Source organism: Indicator indicator, chromosome 2, assembly GCF_027791375.1.
Source record: "Indicator indicator isolate 239-I01 chromosome 2, UM_Iind_1.1, whole genome shotgun sequence".
In the NCBI taxonomy this organism is placed as follows: domain Eukaryota; kingdom Metazoa; phylum Chordata; class Aves; order Piciformes; family Indicatoridae; genus Indicator; species Indicator indicator.
This window is the reverse complement of record NC_072011.1, coordinates 23598054-23618314: the sequence shown is the minus strand read 5'-3', so window position 1 is coordinate 23618314 and position 20261 is coordinate 23598054. Positions and strand designations below refer to the sequence as shown.

Genomic DNA, 20261 nt, shown 5'->3' with positions numbered 1-20261 from the left:
AACTGAAATTGCATGTTAAGTTGTATGGCAAATGTATCTGGTATTTTACTGAGACTAAACCTGCAAATTACCCTCTGTTATCATAAGAGGTGTTCATGAAGAAACTAAGCCTAATACATATGGATAATGTCATAGCAGTATCCTCTGGGCACTGCAGATAAATATGATGCTATGGAGCACAACTGCATGTTGTATTAGTCTTGGAGATTTTGGGTGCTGTGGGGTTAGACTCCATATCTGAGTATCTTCTATTATATTGAAACAGTAACCAAGATCTCCTCCAAAAGGAGAAATGGTAGTTGCCACTGATGCAAAAATAATAAAGAGAATTCATTGGGTGAAAAGCATCACCCAGATTGCTCACCAGCATGGGCTTGTCCTTGCCCATTCAGGTCTGTGCTGGGGACACAGTGAGTCTGGGAGCGAGAGCACTGATCAAATCATGGGAATGTAGGGCCACAGGGAGACTGTAAGACATTGCCAAATCTGAGTTGCTAATGGAAATTATGGATAACCTCTGAGTGTGACAGAAACATCATAAAGTTGGCATATTCAAAATCAGTTCTGGTGAGAAAACACCTGCTCTGCCAAGTAGGAAGGTGCTGGGCCACTTTCCATTACCTTTTACCTGGCCTATCAATTTTTCTGACTGTGGTTATACCTGTAGTGCAGGGATGACAAAGCCCAGTGCAGAAATCACTGAGGCAATGTTAATTTGATGCAGTAAGCTCATCTCAGCACCAAACATGGACTTACCAGTTTTATGCAGTTTTGCAGAGAAGCGATTTTTGGTTACACTTACCTTTTGGGCTGCCCCCCAACATGTGACTCACATGCCATTTCTGGTAAGGAACACCATTCCCCGGGATTGGCAATGCTGCTCCTGCCTAGTGCTGGATCCTGGGAACCTTCCCCTGGGGGAATAGGGGATCTCCACACAGTTCAGTTGCTACATCTTTTTTAATAGCTTTTGCTGTTGCTGATTGTATCAAGTGTCTTCCTATCTCATCTAGTCTAACACATAAAGTGTTTGACACTCATCTAGATGACGCTTCTGTAGTTTATCACAGAAGGAACAGTGTCACATTTTTTGATTTCAGAAGGCTTATCATGTGCACCATTTGCTTTCTCTACTATGACAGTTAATCCCTTCATTGCCAGGATTATTCTTGACAAACTCATGTTCACGAAAGAATTGAATGCTCCAGTTTTTCCTGCTGTGCTTTTCCCCTGTGCTGCATTTTTGTTAGTGACAAATCACTTATTTTTGAAAGCTTTTTTGCTTGAGCTTTGTATGTGCCCAGTCAGGAAGAGATTTTCTAAGTATCTCTTGCCAATGTATCCCTAATTACATCTATACCTTGTCTCACCTTCACTGATACTTTGAATAGGCCTGCAAACACCCATGGGCTGCTATGTTGTGTAGAATGATTGCCATAAAGCCTGCCAGCACCTGACACGTCCTGGGGTTGAGGCAATGTGTATACATATGTGCTGTTGGGGATTATTTCCTGACCAAAACTATTCTAGTCCAGTTACAGTTGTGTAGGTTTTGCAATAGGATCCAGAACTGAGCCCCATGAACAAATACCCACAAAACATTGTGTTTAACCTTAAAGAGATTTTTTTAAAGTAAAGAGTACTTACAGAATGCTTTAGGCTGGAAAGGACCTTTAAAGGTCAGCTAGTCTGACCTCCCTGCAGTGAACAGGGACATCTTTACTTTGATCAGGCTGCTTAGAGATCTATCAAACCTGACCTTGAATGTTTCCAGTGATGGGACTTCTACCACCTGTGAGTAACCTTGTTCCTGTGTTTCACCACCCTCATGGTAAAAAAATTCTTCCCTGTATTTAGTCTAAATCTGCCTTCTTTTAGTTCAAAACATCACCCCTTGTCCTGTCTCAACAGGCCTTGCTAAGAAGAGGTGGCAATAGGAACTTGATCCAGACTGTAACAATGTATTACAAGCTTTAAATATGTATTTTAAAAAGTAATGCTGCTATGCTAATTCAAAAATGTCTCTAGAACATGTTGCTTCTGACTGATGATCACATGCAACCTCATATTTCTTCTTGGATGCCAACATAATGTCTAAATCACTTATAAATACCACTGTGTGGTAGCAATAGTAGTTATGTAAATGTGGCATGTACGTAGCTATTTTGCTGAGCCAATGTGTTTGGGAATTAATTAGATAATGTATATACTCATGGCTCTGTAGCAACAGTGCTGCCTGTGAGTCCAGCTTCCATGTGTAGTGACTCATAACAGTGTGGAGCTGTACTAATTGCCAAGAAATGATGGAAGGCTGTCTCACTGTTTATGCTAGTGGTATGGTTCTGACTTAACTATTTGCCAAGCCCATGGAGGTACAGGTCATGCTCCTCTTGTCTCTGTTCAGGCCAATTTTACTGAGGAACTTAGTGGTGCCTATGGCAGGAAGAATGGGCATGCTGCAGTAATCAGCCTGTGGCGCACTATGTGTACTGAAAGGACTGAATGGAGAGCAATGGTGTGCATGTTCATCTACTCTTTGTATTTAGCCCTGTTTTTAGCAAGCTGTGCATGTTAAAATGACCAGAGTCAGCTTGCAAGTCTCAAGGATTTAGCAGGTTTTCAATATCTGCAGTTGCTAACTATGTATTCTGTTTCTAGCATCCTTAGGAAAAGGAAGTGGCTACATTTGGGGTGTACATTAGCCTTTCCTGTCCTTAATGTCTATTTATATACAGAAGCATGACAGTTGCTGGAGAGAATTCCTAGCTGTGGGAGGGGGTTCAAGCTATGCACGTGAAGACTTAACACTTTTCAATGAGCCATGTAGTGATGATAGTGCAACTTTTTTTTCTACAGCCCCCTCTCGGACAAAGAAACCCAGATCTAGTTAGAATTGCTCATTAGTGTGACTCGTGAAAAAAATACTAAGAGGAGATACTGAGAAAGTTGTTAGTGGTGATCACAACTCGGTGAAAATTTAGACAAGCCAGTAAATAGCAGCAGTCAACCTATGTACAACAATCTGTCTTCTCCAGTGCAAGAATAATGTTTACTTAGCATGTGCTACTGTGCATAAACAAGTTAAAACTTCAGGTTTTTTGGCCATTCTAATCATAAATATGGGAAAAATGCAAAGCATATTATGTGTGCATTTAATACAAGACAAGGAATAAGAGAGAGAGACTTATGAATTGGAAGAGAAAATTAATGCCACTTTAATTGAAATAATAACAACAAAATGAAATGTATTCAAACCCAATATCAAACCCAGCCCCCTGATGGCAATTATGTCATCGTCACCACTGATGCTGTGGCAGAAGTCCTGGAGTGGACTCAGCAACAGATGGGAACCAGATTTAGGAGCTGGATTCTGGAACTGGATTCAGGAACACATGGATTGGGATTGAAGGCAGAATTGACAGAGTCCTCCTGGGGCACCACTCACTGAAGAAGAGTGCCTGACTCTTGTGATCCTTCAGCTTTATATGGAGTATGATGTATATGGAATGGAATATCTCAGTGGTCAGTTTACGGTCACTTGAACTGTGTACTTGACCCTGCACATGCAGCTTTTTATTCTGCACCTCCAAAACAGTACACAAGATTTAGTGGTGACCTTAGTCTGCGTACTGATCCTTGGTACTAAGTAGAAACATGGAGCATTACCACTATAAGAAGCAGACACTGTCTGCAAAACCATGATGTTAACTTCAGAATGTGCCATTACTTAGAAAAGACTGAGCTGAAACCTAAAAACAGTTGTGGTGGGTTGAAAATTACCTCCCAACATTAACTTTGCCAGACCAGCTCAGGTGGAAACAAATAAAAGCTGTATTTACAAGCCAAACTCCAATCTACAATGAAATGCAATGAATATGTACAAATATACAGTATTTACAATATTTACAGGTATTTACAATTAACAAACAGCACTAGGACCTCCCTGGCCAAAAGACCAGGGAAGCTGTAACAGCTTCTCCCTCCCTGCCTTCCCCTTATCCCCCTGTACAAAGGGAAGAGAGAGAAGCAGAGAAAGTTAGTACCAGGCAAAGCAATGCAGCCAAGGTCAAGCAGAAGCAAGTTAGTATCTCCCAGGCTGAATTGAGGGGAGAGGAGAGGGAGAGGGAGAGGAGAGGAGAGGAAAAATTCTCTTGGGAACCAAATCTTATGGGAGATATGCCTCTAATGGAATTGTTTAGAACAATCATTATTTTCCTTTTTATACCCAATAGTGATTTATTTACATTTTTACTACTTTCTGCTCGAAATCTGTGAAAATTTTTAAAGGCATAGTCTAAAACTACCACAACACTGAACAGAATTAGTTCTGTTCTAATTCAAACCAGGACACCTTATTACAAGTTAGAGGAAATAAACTATTTGGTGAGGTGTTTTGTTTTGTTTTTTTTCCCCCTAGGCCTTCCTTAGCTTTTGTAGAAAAGGAACCAATGGAGACTTGGAGATTCCAACAGCTGCAGGAGTAGACTGCAAAGAATGGAGTCATCTCTACTTCTCTGCATATATTGCCTTGTAATAAATAACTTGTTCTGGTACAAAGAGAGAAGTTGCCACTTCATGCAAGCTTTGGGGGGGGGGGGGGAGGGGAAGTCCTAAGATTTATATTGTCAGTGATTTGGTGACTGAAAGTATAAAGGTGCAAATGTCTGAAAATATAAAAGTGTTCTGCTGTACACAGGCTTTGACTACAATATGAAGTGGGTAGTGTCTAATAAACTTCAGATACATTTGTGGCTTTTTGCTGGATTTCTGTGGCTTTGTAACTGATGTTCTGTGTTAATGGATGTATTTTCAATACAGAATATACTTTTTCTATGTATCCAACAATTCCAAGAAATTCCAGAGAAGGTAACTTCCATTTGGTGAGGCCACAAAAAGATTTTGAAATGCTGATCTCTGTCAGAGTTCTTAATATTGAAGTTAATACAGAGATGTGATCTTAAATCAGCTCCAGAAAGCAAGCTGTCCTAATTATTAGACTATGATTTTCTGTGTTTCTTGGAGCCCTTCTAGATGAGAAGCAAGAAAAAAGAGGACTCGTTTGAGAAATTTAACCTGATGTTCCACCAGTGATGGACATGTTTGGAGATACAGGGCTTTTGGTCTGAAAAGATGACTAGCACTCTGCTATGAGTGAGTTAGAAGCTCTTTGGGAAAAAGGAAAAGCTATTGTGAACAATTATCAGTGTTCAAGTTAAAATTAATATTGTAAAATCTATTATTGGACAACAGATGCCAGGCAAAATTATTGAATCTGATCTAAGACTGTCAATTCCAAAACAGAAAGATACTAGAAAATTATGATTAAATCTGAGACTCCAACTCTTAAATGAAAGGTTTCAGCTTCATTTAACATTTCTTTTACCTCCTCATGACTTGTATTTTTGTGCAACAGCAGGACACTATTTGCCTCATAATGGAGCGTCCTCTACTCATCAAGTCCATCTGAATGGATTTCCATCAATGCTGCATCCTTTACAATCTATATGGGAAATTACTGGAACGAGCACACTTGGCTATAAATTAGTTCTGCCTAGAAGCACATTATTTCCTAATTGTTCACCACCTGTTTCTTGGGTCACATCTATTGTGTGTCATGCAACCAAAAGCACATGACATTCAGAAACAGGATGAGCCACATGGGTTTGTAGTGGAGCACAGAAAGAATTGTACCTTCTGAGAGAATGAAGGCCTGCTGATAGAAATTATTTTAACTGACTTATCTGGAAATATCTGTTGTTCCTCAAATAGGCCACTTCACCTGAAGTAAAAGCTTCATTGTGTAAGGCCCTACTCAAGGCTGAGAAGATTACTGACTAGACTTTTGGTAATCCACAAGCTGGTATTAACTACCAGCTGCCTTTTATGAATGTTGTAAACAAAGTGTACACTGGCTTCCTTCTCAACAGCTGGTGATGAAATATGGATGCTGTGCTGAAACTGCATTATTTCCCCATTTGTCCCCAAACTTAGTGATGTGGATATACAAATGTTAAAGCTGAAATGCAGATGTGCAACTCATTTGTTTCTATAGAAATAATTTTTCATCCTTAAGTTATTTCTATGTAGATAACAGCCTGCAAAATATCAGGACAGCGATGGAAATACACTGTACAGGACTCCTATTTGTGAGCATATGGGGCTAAAAGAAAGGGGGTTTATGTGTATGCACAGTTTTTCATTTTCAGAGTGAATTTGCTTTCCTGTCTGAAATCTTATGTCATACTGAGTTGTGTGGGGCTGCAGGCTTATTGCGCTAGGACTTGTGGCTTTCTTGTGCACCACGGGAAAGCTAGTCACTGTGGTCATTAATACCAAGACATAGTATGCTAATGTGAAGAGATGAGTACTGAACATATCTTCAGCTGACTGTACTTGGTGGGTGTCTGACTTCAAAGCTGAAACCTCTGCAGTCATTAGCTGGCCTGTATTTCTTGTGTCTGTGTGAGTTGATGGACTGCAGAAGGAACTTGATTTTTACAGGGATAGATTTATCTAGCCCAAAAATATGAACATGGAAGTACATCTTCCAGTTTGAATATACACAGTATTTTAAAAGAAAATCAAACAGACAGGTATTCTATTAAAATACACAGTCTTAGAGTTAAGGTATTTATACTTTTGGGGCTCTTACTCTGGAGTACAGATAGTTGATGTCTTGATATTCTAATGTGTTAGATGTATCTTAAATAAAACTGTGCAAGTAGTTTAATATATTTATCACTCATGTTCAAAATAGCAAACTTTTGACTAGAACAATTTAGATTGGTCCTTTGAAGGTCACCTAATCCAGACCCCCTGAAGACACACACACAGGTAGTTCAGGTTGCGAAGGGCCACGTCCAAGAGAGTTTTTAATATCTTCAAGGATGCAAGATTCCAGAACTTCTCTGGGCACATTTTGCAGTGTTTCTGATAGATGGGGCAGGGGGTGGTGTTCCCTTTTTCCCCATCTACTATCTGTCTGGCTTTTTCCATGTTTCCACTTGGATCTGTTGCCTCTTGTCCTGTTGCTGTACATATCCTGAGCATCTTTTTTTCCAGGTTGAACATTCCCAACTCTGTCTCTATGTCAGATATTTCAGCACTGCTGACCACCTTGGTGGCCTACCCTTAACTCATCTCAGTGCATCCACATCTCTTGTGCTAGGGAGCGCTAGCAGCATGTTATGGAATGAATCCAAAACCCCACCCCTACGAACTATAGATGAAAGTTAGGGAAAATTTAGGAAAAGTTAGGAAAAAATTTACAGATTCAGGTATTCAGTTGGAAAAATACTTTCGAGATATGTGTGTATATATATATAACAATAACAAACAGTTTAAGGAAAACAGTAATTGGAAAAAGATAAGTCCGCAAGCCAAGACTTGTCCCCACTGCCAAGAGAGGCAGGCACTCCCCAGAGACTCTAGGAAAATACCCAATTCTCTCACGAGGCGGCGTTTTACTTGTGAGGGTTCCTCCTATGGTCTCCTGCTTTTCGGGAAGCCTTCCAGAACTGCAGTTTAGAACCCAGAATGCGCGATGCAAACACCCAAATGGAGCCAGCGAGGCCGCGAGGGCTCTTTGCCGCAAGGGAAGCGCTTTCCAGAGCCAGGGAGCTTTGCAGCACCGGGGAGCGAAGCACTTTGCCGCTAGGAGAAGCTTTCATCGGGAAGCAGAAGCAGCGCGCGCGCCCCTTTCCGCTCACCCCTTCTTAATCTCTGAGAGTAACTGTATCAAAAGGCACCAAACGAAGCAGGAAAACTCAACCTATTACATCCGAGGCTTGCCAAAGTGCGGGGATTCTTCGCATGGCGTGGGGAAGGGTCCCTGTGCACCGACCCCAGCCCTAGGCGGGAAAGGCGCCTTCTCCTGCCCCTTTCGCGCCTCTTCTCTTCCCCCCATCCCGACTCCGCAAGGGTGAAGGGGAAAGGGGGGTTTGGAGCGCACTACCACACAGCAACACAGCACTCCAGATGTGGACACTAAAGTGTCCGATGGAAAGGATCGCTTCCCTTGACCACTTTTGCCTTGCCAGCCGAGGATGCTGTTGGCCTCATCTGCCACAAGGGCGCATTGCTAACTCATGTTCAAAAGCACACCAGGTCCTTTCTGCAGAGCTCCTTTCTAGCCAGGGAGCTCAACTTCTACTGCTGCAAGTAGGCCCTATATTAAGGCAGAGAGTGCTGCTTATTTTGAAGAATGAGTACTGAGAGTATCCTAACAACTAGTAATGTACTATGTATTAATGTATTGCAGTTTTAATTACAAACAATGCTATCAACATGGAAGTAGATGCAAACTTCCCTGAGCAATAATCATATCTGATAAAGGAGGTCGACTTTTCTAAATACTGATCCGTTAAACAGAAGTTTTTCAAATGGCTGTTCCCTGTGCTCTCCCATGCTTGTTTATTCATTTGTTTCAGTGCATTAGTGTCAGTTCTGTCCCTGACACTCAAAGGAATTACTGGAAGTTGCTGTCTTCTCTTGGAAAGATTTTGTTCCCCTTTGTTCAAATGGAAATTTGAAATGGGGAAAGACCTCTGTGGTGGTGTTGCATTTGAGCTTGTTGTTTTCATTAGGTAAAACTCTTAAAATTTTGCCAAGCTGTGGGTTTTTTTTTCAAAGGAAAAGCACTTTGAATATGTGATGATGAAGTGGGAAGCAGGCTAAGTAATTCACATTAGAAACAAAAAGACAGAACTCAGGGAGAATGAAAGAAGATGTCCAAAAGTTCCTGATTTTTCAGGACTCTCAAGTCAGACTTGAAGAGATGCATCCATTTGTTAGGGCAGAAGTGTGATCACTTTAGCTGTGGAACCATTATTCTGACTGATACAGGTCCACAGTGCAGAGTTAAAAGATCCTAGTGTTGACTCCCTTGAATGTAAGTTTTGGTAGCTTCAAATAATGGAGGCGTTTAGAGCTAAGCACCTAGAAACTGGGAAATCCCAGGCTGAAGAGTGTCAGTGAAACTGTAATTTGACCTTTCTTTTCACATTTAGACTTGGATTCTACTGGATATACCGAATCACAGAGAGTGTGGATGATGCTGTACTTATCATTGGAGATGAGCTTCTCACAAGTGGCCTTGATCCATGTGTTCATTCACTGATGTCCATCTTGTTACTTTGTGATCTTACTCAACAAAGTACTTGAAGCTTGTAGCAGTTACTCAAGTCAGAAGGAGCTGACTTCTGAATGTACCAGGTACAAAGAACTATGCTTCAGGTGTCTCACGTGGGCATCATAACTCATCAAGAGTGATAAAGTTGTCCTTAATCACTTCAGGCTGCAACCTGTGTCTGTGGATGGGGCTGTTAGATCTTCCCTCCCCCAAAAGACTGTTATGAGTTTATGGTGCTTTCTAGGGAGAAATCCCTGAGAAAATGAACACTACTAGCAGAATAAATGAGATATATGTCCATGAAATGAACGATATATATTAAATTTTTTGTTGTACAACTTTTATTCAGCATACAGACTGCAGGCAGAGACTTGGTGGAAGTGATAGGACAGGCCAGTGCTTATTTACATGATCTTCCTGTGTACAAGAAACATGGTGGTGCTATCTGAGGCCCCAGTTGACAGCTCCTTACTCTTCTTCTAATGCTTGACATTTTAAACATTCTTATTGTATTAAAAAAAAAAGTCATGTTTTTAGAATCATAGAATCATAGAATCAGTCAGGGTTGGAAGGGACCATAAGGATCATCTACTTCCAACGCCCCTGCCAGGGGCAGGGACACCTCACACTTTTACAGAGATGCTGCAGAATTAGTATACACATGAACTTATTACAGCATTAGTATTTTCATGTTGTGAATTACCGTGGATTTGCTTCTCTTTATGTCTTCCTATTTTTATTTTATCTAACACCGTAAAATATTTATGGGTGACAAAGACAAAATGCAGGTTACACTTTCAAGGGAAGGGAAGACTAGACTTACTTCTACAAAACCATGGGTTAATTATGCATGAGCTCCTACTCAATGTGATTTTCCCTGTGTTTTCTTTGTCAAGCACAAAAATTAAAATGTAATTATTGTTGAGCCAGTTGTCAGTTTGTTCTCTGTGGAAGACTGATGAAATTTACTTATTCAGTTCAAGGAATGGTAAGCACAAAGGCAACGTAGTCCTGTACACACATGATTTAGTTGCATGAATGGCACCTTGCTGCTGTGGATTGTAATTTTTAAGAAATAAAAAACATTATTGGCTGTTTCCAAAGGTAGATACTAAATGCCAAAATAATAAACTGCTGAACACAACACATGGTTCAAGGATCAGGTGAGGAGTGGAAGGGTCATCAACTCTAGGGAAGGCGGTAAGAGGAATGCAGAGAGATGAGCAATGTGACTGGTTTTCAGAGACAGAACTAAAGTTTCAGGTGAAAATCACTAGAAATAGTGATTAGAAGAGATCTAAATAATCCTGAGATTGATAGATGCCTTTGTTCCCTTTCCACCACACTGTCTAGAAAATAGTCCACTATTTCTAGACATAAAAAGTGGGGGTGTCAGTGCTTCCAGGCAAACGTGGCCATACAGCTTTAAAGCCAAATAGACCTGAGTTTTAAGCTGCACTACACGTTTTTTTCCCTTTTATATAGGGATTTTTCATCTTGATGTGGTATGAAGTGAAACTCTTGATTTTATTATTGCTGAGTGAGGAGATGGAAAACCATTGATTTCCCACAGCTTCCTCTAGATGATTGAGATGAATGTATATGGCTTCTGGTTTAAATTCAAACAAAGGAAAAGTCACACACAACTAAGGCAAAACAAGGAATTCATTCACTTCCCATTGGCAGGCAGGTGTTCGGCTGTCTCCTGGAAAGCCTGGCTCCATCATGTGTAGCAGTTCCTTTGGAAGACAAAAGCCATCATGCTAAACATCTCTGCCTCCTTCCCTGAGCTTTTATTGCTGAGCATGACATGATATGGTGTGGAATATCCCTTTGATCAGTTGGGGTCAGCAGTCCTGGCACTTGCAACCTACTTGCTGGTGGGGTGGCGTGAGAAGCAGAGCGGCTGGAGAGCAGCCAGACAGAGAGGGACCTGGGGGTGCTCGTCGATAGTAGGCTGAACATGAGCCAGCAGTGTGCCCAGGCGGCCAGGAAAGCCAGTGGCATTCTGGCCTCTATCAGGAATAGTGTAGCCAGCAAGGACAAGGGAGGTTATTCTTCCCCTGTACTCAGCACTGGTCAGGCCACACCTTGAGTACTGTGTCCAGTTCTGGGCTCCTCAATTCAAGAGAGATGTTGAGGTACTGGAACGTGTCCAGAGAAGGGCAACGAAGCTGGTGAGGGGCTTGGAACACAAACCCTATGAGGAGAGGCTGAAGGAGCTGGGATTGTTTAGCCTGAAGAAGAGGAGGCTCGGGGTGACCTCATTGCTGTCTACAACTACCTGAAGGGAGGTTGTAGCCAGGTGGGGGTTGGTCTCTTCTCCCAGGCAACCAGCAGAGGAACAAGAGCACACAGTCTCAAATTGTGCCAGGGGAGGTATAGGCTGGATATTATGAGGAAGTTCTTCACAGAGAGAGTGATTGCCCATTGGAATGGGCTGCCCAGGGAGGTGGTGGAGTCGCCATCACTGGAGACGTTCAAGAGAAGACTGGATGAAGCACTTAGTGCCATGGTCTAGTTGATTGCTTAGGGCTGGGTGATCGATTGGACTGGATGATCTTGGAGGTCTCTTCCAACCGTGTTGATTCTATGATTCTATGAAAAGGCCTTGACACTGTGTAAGTGCTGCTCAGCAATAGCAAAAATATCTCTGTGTTATAACACCATTTTCAGCAGAAATCCAAAATAGCCCCATACCAGCTACTGTAAGGGAAATTAACTCTGTGCCAGCCAAAACCAATACATGAACACATGTGACTTGACTTAACTTAGGTATAACTCATGGTCCTCTGAAAGGATGTGTCATTCACATTTGTAAATGCTATGAAGAAACTTTAATTCCTGGAAAACTTGCCTTTCATTTTGTGTTTTTCATTGTGTCACGATACTTTCCACACCATTTCTCAAAACTTTTATTTCCTAGATGTATTGGCAAATGCATTTCTGTTTCTGAGATGTTTCCTACTCTTCTTCCAAGAAATGCAAACTTAGAATGACAGAGGACCTGTGACAATTGGGGCAGCTGATATACTACTGAAGGGTCAAGATCTAGAGGAGATTTCTGTGGTGAGCAGCAGTGAGAAACATTCAGTGTTAATATGTCTAACGTACCAACAGCTGAAGGCTTCCTATCATTTGCTCAAGAGTGTTTTTTTTCTGCAAGTTAAAGGCTGGCGTTACAGGGGGGTTGGGGATTGTAATTTTATTCTTTTGCACTTGTCTTCAGGATTTGATGTCTTCTCTCTTGCACTTTGGTAGTTCCTAAGCATAGTACTTTCTAGAAGAGTGTTCTAGCACCAGAGCTTTGGATGTGAGATCCACCACTATATAGAATACTGTAAACAAATTTAAAATCTGGTACTTTTGGTTATCTTTGATGTAGTTACAACTATGATGTAGTTATTAATTATGAATGCTCAACCTTTATAAACCAATATTTTACTTACTTTAAACATCTTCCCTTCTGTTGCTCTGTTTTACAGGCAGGATGAAAGACCGGCTAAGTGAGCTGCGTGAATTTGCCAGGTTACACAACCAACAGTTTTCTGATAGTGAGGATGATGAAAATTCACCCCATGACATTCTCCTTTATGAGACTGATTACGCCCTGGAAATTCTTCATAAAGACATACAGAACATCCGGACAGAAAATGACCACCTAAAAGAGGACGTCAGGCGGCTCAGAAAGCAAAACACCCGCTTCCTTACTTCCATGCGCCGTCTTAGTAGCATCAAACGAGATACTAACTGTATCGCCAGAGACATCAAGGCCCGTGGAGAAAGCATACATAGGAAACTCCAGATAATGAGAGATTTCAGCGAAGATGCAATAACAAAATATGGGGCTATGTCTGTCATTGCCAGGGTAGCAAAGAACCACTATGTTGATCTCATGCATGCATTTCAGGAAGCTATGTTTGAATACAATGAAACAGAGATGAAGCAACGGGAAAACTGCAAGATTCGAATTCAGCGGCAGCTAGAGATCATGGGCAAAGATGTTTCTGGCAACCAGATTGAGGAGATGATTGAGCAAGGCAAGTGGGATGTCTTTTCTGAGAATCTCTTGTCAGATGTTAAGGGGGCTCGCTCAGCCTTGAATGAGTTGGAGACACGCCATAAGGAGCTGGTGAAGTTAGAAGGTCGCATTAAGGAAATTCATGAGCTTTTTCTGCAGGTGGCCCTGCTAGTGGAAGAACAGGCAGACACCTTTGATGTCATTGAGATAAATATGCAAAATGTTGAGGACTATGTAGGTGAAGCTAAAGAACAAGTGAGAAAAGCTTTGGAATACAGAAGAAAACACCCCCTCAGAACAATTCTCTGCTGCTGCTTATCCTGTTGCAGAAGGTGACGCCCACTGAAGCTATCACAGATCAATTCAAATGTGTTAAAAATCAGGCATTCTTTCCAGTGACTGTTCTGTAATGACAACCCTTAGAAATGGAGAGCTATTTTTCACTTGGTTTTGTTGTCATTGCCATTTTCATAAGCGTGCTGAAGGCTGTCCTGTTTGAGAGCTCCTAGAAATGTTGATAAAACTATTTCTTTATTGAAATGTACTCTATTGCTGTAACTAGAGATGAATGATCTCTCTGGTGATACTGGTTTCAGATAAGCAAGAAAGAGGAAAGAATAAGGCTGAGAACTCAGCCTACAAAGGATGAGAAATTTCAAGAAGTAACTTTATTCTTATTTGTCAAAGTGAGTCCATAGGTGGTGCAGCCTTACCGCCTGGGGTGACACAATACACCACTGAATCAGGAGGTTTTGATTTTAATTAGTTTGGAGCCTGCTTGTGCAAATGCTTGAACAGACTTCTGTTCTGCTGATTTGACAAAATACTAAGTCTCTTAGCTGCCTCAGGACACAGAACTAGTTTCTCTTTCAACTTGATTTCTGCCTGTCATCAATCTTAACAAACGTCACTGCCCGTTAAATAACAATATGCACGATTTACTCCATTTGTGCACAAGTGATTGCCTTTCTCCATTTTCAGTACCCACGACTTTTTCAAGGTGGCTAGAAGCACTGCAGCAGTGAGGCATCTCACTGACTTTCAACTTGAGCCACTTTCTGTACTCTCAATTTCAAAACTGCCACATTTCTTTGCTTCTAAAACATTGTTCTGCCAATGAACACTTCAGCTAGAAGGGATGCATGTAGTGGCCTTCTGCAGAAGCCTCCCTAGAATGACAGCAATTGGGTTGGGAAAGCATTTCAGTCTCCTGTGCTGGCACCTACACACAAGCAATTTTAGTGCAAGAATTATCCTGTCAAGAGACTTTTTTTTTTTTATAATCATTGACTGAGTATGGATTTTTTTTTTTTAATATCTATTTTAAATAACATGAAGGACTAAATTTATTAACAATTTATTAACATTTATTAAATTTATTAACATTTTACTGATGTACAAAAACTACAACTTTTCTTCCATTATTAGGAAATCCCCATTTGGGGAAAAAAAAAAAAGACTTTTCTTCAGAAAATGTCATTTCAGTGCTCTTCTCAAACTTAGAAGTAATCTCCTTTTGTGTACATGGAATCTTCTTGCAGTAGGTTTGGAACATGTGGGAATAGAAATTTTGCAGCCCTGGAAACCACTGAGTGTTGTCAATTAAACATATTAATAATGTCTGGTGAGTGATTATAACTCCTGCTTCTGGAGGTTTTCCAATTATAGTATTTCTAGGTGGCTTCCTGATACACTGTGATCTGTTGCTATCCTTTGAATTAATGCAGGACATTTTTTCAGAAGTTAGTGACTTTTTTTAAGCGATGATCCTATCTGTACCTATTTTAATAAAGATATTTAAACATTTCAAATACTTTGTATTTGGGAAGTTTTCCTCAGGAGATGTGCATAGCCATCCTTCCTGCAGTAGAATCACAATGATACTTTTCCCTTCTGATCTCTGCACACTAATTTTGTATGTGAAAAAATACCCAAACATTTCTTAACTACATATATTGATATAATAAAACAACAAAACGAATTCAACTTCCAAGCTTTTATGTCCTAATGGGAAATGCTTCTTAGCCAGACAGGCTTTTTTACACAGACAGAAGCTAAATGGATAACTCCTCTCAGAAATGGAAAGTCTCTTTTGGTAAAGCACCTGCCTGTGAGGAACACCAATCTTCTAAACTAGAAGATATTTTGATATTTAGTGATGTACTGATGATATCAGTATTATGCTTGCCTGAGGACCTCTCCAACAACCCAGTGTTCAAACTTGAGGTGGGAGAAAGGGTGTTGAGCTGGTACCCTTACCAGTGGCTTTGGTGCCACTGAGGAAGACAAAGTCCTTAACTCCATAGGCACTGTCATTCAAACTAATGGGACTGTGTTTGCAGAGAAATACCCTAAACCTCTGAAGGACAGCATGTGTGCATAAATCAATAAAAATAAAAGATGTATTTAATTATGTTTTCATAATAGCACTCACCGATGCTTTTGATAAAAATCTGTACATGGAGGGTTTTTTTTGTTTTGTTTCTTTTTTGTGCATATGTATGTCTACAAATGGAATAAAAGATTTAATAAAAACTGAAAGCATAGAGTGTTGCACATTGAATCAGCAGCTTTGAATACTTTCTTGCAATGTTGAAGTGTAGTTTAAGAGCTGCTGAACTAAACTCTGCATTGGTGAGATTAAGCAATACCTTAAAAACCCCTCCTAATATTGGTTGCCACAGTAAATCAAATGTGTGTATATTGAGATAGAATTCATAATTTTTCATACAAAAAAACATTAAAAATACATACTAGGGTGATTCTTTACTGCAAGAAAAATCACAAATTTACTCTGGCAGTTCTGAGAATTCTTGATGATTTCATTAGCAGAAATGCAAAGCTTATGTTCCAAGTCTTTAATCTGAATTGAGGCACAAGGGAAAGAGAGCGAGAGCATGAAGAAAAAGGTAATTAGAAACCTTGTCTCTTGACTTAAGGCAGTTGCTGAAGGATAGAAACAGAATCATTGAAACAACAGCTTGGGACCCTTTAAAGCCATTTATAAGTTGCATTGTGACTAAGAGGCACTTTAAAAATTACTTCCAGTAACTGAAGCATTCATTCTTTTTGTTGCATACGTGTTTGTTGCTTAATACTATAAGGTTTTTCTACCCTTCAGTTGTTGAAGAACTTAAATTTTGCCAGCTCATGAACTTGCCTAGTTGTAGTTAAACTGACTTTTTGAAAAAAACTCGTCAAGCTATGGTTGCAAAGACTCATGACACACAGGTTGTGTAGAAAAAGACAAAAGCAACCTGATAGAATGCTAACATAGTAGTAACAGAAGACAGAATGGGCATCTTCATGCTTGTTTAGAAAAGCCACTTTTTCATTCTGAAAGTCAAGAGGACTCCTATGTGATATATGGGCATAACACATTTTATGGGTTGAGGTTTTGTTTCTTCCTTTCCCAGATGTGGCAAACTCTGTAGCTGAATATGAAGAGCAGATAGTTAAAATGTGAAAGGGACTGCTTTAGCTTCTATGTTTGCTGCTGAAAGCAGCAGAAGCTTCACAGAAAACATCCCTATGAATCTCAGCCACTTCTGAGGAGGCAAAAGAACTGGCAACCAGGCACTCCTTGCTGCTTCTTAAAATGTACAAAAACCCACCTCCTATTACAAAATACTTTTGGTACGGCATGCTGGACATCCTGAATGTGTGTATGAGTCTCCATTTTTACACACAGATCTAGGTCCCTTCCAACCTAAGCCGTTCTATGATTTTAGAAAAATGACAGCTGAACCTCTTGCTATCTCAATGAGAAGGACTCAGACTATAGACACGCTTGAGCAGGCATCTCTCTGGCGTGTGTCTTGGCAAAAACTTCTAGAAAGTATAACTCTTATTAGTTTAAGATCCTTATTTATTTATTTGGTTGTTTTTTTGTTTGTTTTAGACGATACGGAGTGAGCAGCTAAGCTAAATTGCTGCTTTTCTAATCTGAGGAGGACAACCTACTTCAAGGATGTTTTGCATGCACAACTTGAGTTGTATTTTTTATACTTTCTTCAAAACAAAGTAAGTTCTCTACATTTTTGAATCATGGTAGATTTCTGGAATTGATTTGAAAAAGGAAAGAGCTACTCGTTTGTATCTCAAGCAAAATATCACAGATATGAAAGCAGGAAGTAGTATAATTTAATAGATACTCTATAGAGTGATTACAGTTAATCTGAAGCAATGCGATTTTCACATGGAGCCCTGGTATTTGTTTCTCTAGTATGTGAGAGAGCAGCAGCAAATCTTCTTCCACATTTCTAGAATATCATATAGTGTCTTCGTAATAGCTGAGCTGAAGCCAGTTACAGCCAATGTAAGACAGCTCCATTGTCACACTTTACCTTACAATGCATAAATATTAGGGCACAAAGTCTTAACAGGAAAAAGTAACATTTTACTGTGTTTCTTAGAAACACTGTTAGATAGACAATGAGATAACTTACCTGATAGCATTTTTCTACTCAATACTTTTGCTGAAAGGCACAACCCTACCAAATCGGGAGCAATGCTAGCTATGGTATAATGCTCATTTCAAGCAAATGATACATCATGGTAACAATCAGCCAAAGGGCTGCTCTTTAATTAGCGGGTTCCTCCAAAGGAAGGAAGGAGGGTGCAAGTTTGTTTACTTTTGGCCCATATCTGGGGCAAAACTATAGCAGCTGCTCTGTCACCTAATGACACACACACACCCTGCCCCAGCAGAGGTGTGAGATCAGGAAGACACCGCATGCTGAATTGGAAACATTTCAAGAAACCACAAAACCAATACCAATGCCAATATAAAATATACTGTTAACCCAGCAAACATACAGTGGACACAATAAACAGGAAATCAGTCCTCAAGAGCAGGACCTGAGCCCAAGCAAGAAGTCATCGTATCTTCATAAAACTTTGCCCTTTATACTGAGTGTGACATTTATGGTATGGGATACACCTATAAGACAGTTTGGGTCAGTTGCCCTGGATGACTGGAAACTGCTAATGACTGCAGACCATGGTTGGCCTATGATTATACCAGCAAAACCATGACAGTTTCAGATCCATTCTTCACATTTGTAAAATGTTAACAGTTGACTTTCGTTGTATGTGAGAAATGTTTTCCTTCACAAACATAGCTAGTGTACCAGGAATCTCTGAGCCTTATCATCGGAAGAGATTAGGCACTAACTGTAGCTTGAAAATTTAAGGTCTTGACTCCTTAAGTAGGGTCACCTACAACCAGGGTGTCTTACAACCAAACAGGGTATTTTCTGCTTATGGGAAAGGAGATAGCCTTTGTGTGCCTCCTCCAGTTTGCTGGAGGCTGTAATGGTCCAGCATCCCCAGTCCGTGCTGTACAGAGCATTTGTCTCTCAACCTTTGGGATTAGGCACAATGCTTGATAGGATGGAGTATGTTCATTTTCTTCTCTGGAAAATGGATAGCAAAGGTGGCAGGAGTGGGAGGCACTGGGGGGAAGGCCGGCAATAGGGAAATTTTCCTTTTTCTTCCTGATGTGCCTGAGAACAGGAAGATCCCAGTGCAGGAACTAACTGGGGATATTGCTCCCATGGACCAGGCATGCAATGGTGATTGGCAAGAAATCTTTCCTCTGTAATACGTTTCTCCTAATTAAGCATAATTGATCACTATGTAATTACTTTAGTTTATTTTTCTTTCTGTTGGCAATAGATTTCAGGTCATGACTGGAATAAGTAAAATGTCAGTACACAGGTTTTTCCAACAGCACCTATCAATTGATATTTCACCAGGCAGCATCGCAGGGCAGGGGAAGGTTAATAAAAGAAAAAGTTGTCCTCCTTTTTGATGATCTGAGCATTACCACCACAGCTCTCTCACACCCTTGATGAACCACGGCGGCACCGCCGCCCTCCCCGGCGCTCCAGCTATAAACCCGCTCTAAACCCGCACTTGCTTGATCGCGGAGCAGCAGCTCGCACCCCGCAGCCCTCGCACCCCGCCGTCCCCAGTCCACCGGCCGGCTGCTCTAGCCCGAAGGCTCTACCACCACCCGCCCTGTCCTCTCAGGGGCCGGCCCCCTTCGGCCCCGCGCACCTCCCCTGCCGCCACGGTCCTTTCCGCTCCGGCCCTACTTCCCGCCAGAGGCAGGACGTTGGGGTTATCCCGCGTCGCAGTGCCTCAGGGCAAGGTTTCCCGCCGGGCCTTGCCCGCCCCTCGCTGCCGCCGAGAGGGCCCGCCCGCATGCGCCACCCTGTGCGCTCTGTGCCCGCCCGCACTGCGAATTAGAGCCGTGGTGCGCGGCGTGGCGGAGGAGCGGGTGTCCCGGACCGGCGCAAAGGTCGCGGGCGGGCGGGCGGGAGTGCGGCCTCGTATGTAGGAGCGGCTGAGAGCGATTTCTGTATCTGCACCAGGATGGCCGAGTGGTTAAGGCGTTGGACTTAAGATCCAATGGACATATGTCCGCGTGGGTTCGAACCCCACTCCTGGTAAGAACAATTTTTTTTTTTTTTCCCAAAGCCTTGTTACGTTGCTGGGGAGGGTGCGATGTCCGCGCAGAGCCGACCGCAGGGAGCCAGGACCCGCCGGCGCGCGACGGAAGACAGTGAAGGGCGGGATCGGCGCAGGGGCGGCGGCCAGCGCCGGACAGCCCCTCGGGTCTCGCGGGGCTTGGCGGCGGCGGGCGGCGGGAGCCGGTTGCAGCTGACGTGGGTCTGGTCACCTATGGCTGGTCGAGTCTGCTGGGCTGACAGGCGCTCCTTTTAGCACCGTAACTTCAGCTGAAAGTTGGTTTCACAATTTTCAAAGGGTTTTAAAATATATTTAATATTGTTTTCTGTGCGTTTCGCAGGCTGATCGGGCCTGGGCCTCAGCGGCGACCGCGGGTGTCAGAGCAGCGGCAGCGTGTGTTGTCATCGGCTGCGTGGCGGAACCGAGGACAGGGGGTGACTGGCACCCCCGGGCACAGGGCGTTGGGCCTTCCCGGTCCTGCTGCACAGTGAAGGCCCCCGGGCGCTTGGCCGGAGCCGAAGGTGGCAGCCCGGCGGAGGCCCACGCCCGGCAGCGGTGGGTGCCCCGTGTGTCGCGCTCCCCTCAGCGGGACAAGGTGCCGCCCATCGGTTTTCGTTTCTGTGACTCACAGCA

General features: G+C 42.1%; 1 protein-coding gene and 1 non-coding gene across 2 annotated transcripts; both read left to right on the top strand.

The window, feature by feature from the left end:
• Positions 1 to 12620: 12620 nt before the first annotated feature.
• Positions 12621 to 13487, top strand: STX11 (syntaxin 11). The gene has a single exon (XM_054399211.1). It carries the CDS (start codon positions 12621 to 12623, stop codon positions 13485 to 13487), a length of 867 nt encoding a protein of 288 aa, XP_054255186.1.
• Positions 13488 to 19526: 6039 nt separating this feature from the next.
• TRNAL-UAA (transfer RNA leucine (anticodon UAA)) lies at positions 19527 to 19609 on the top strand. Its single transcript has one exon. It is a non-coding gene; the product is annotated as a tRNA-Leu (tRNA).
• Positions 19610 to 20261: the final 652 nt, after the last annotated feature.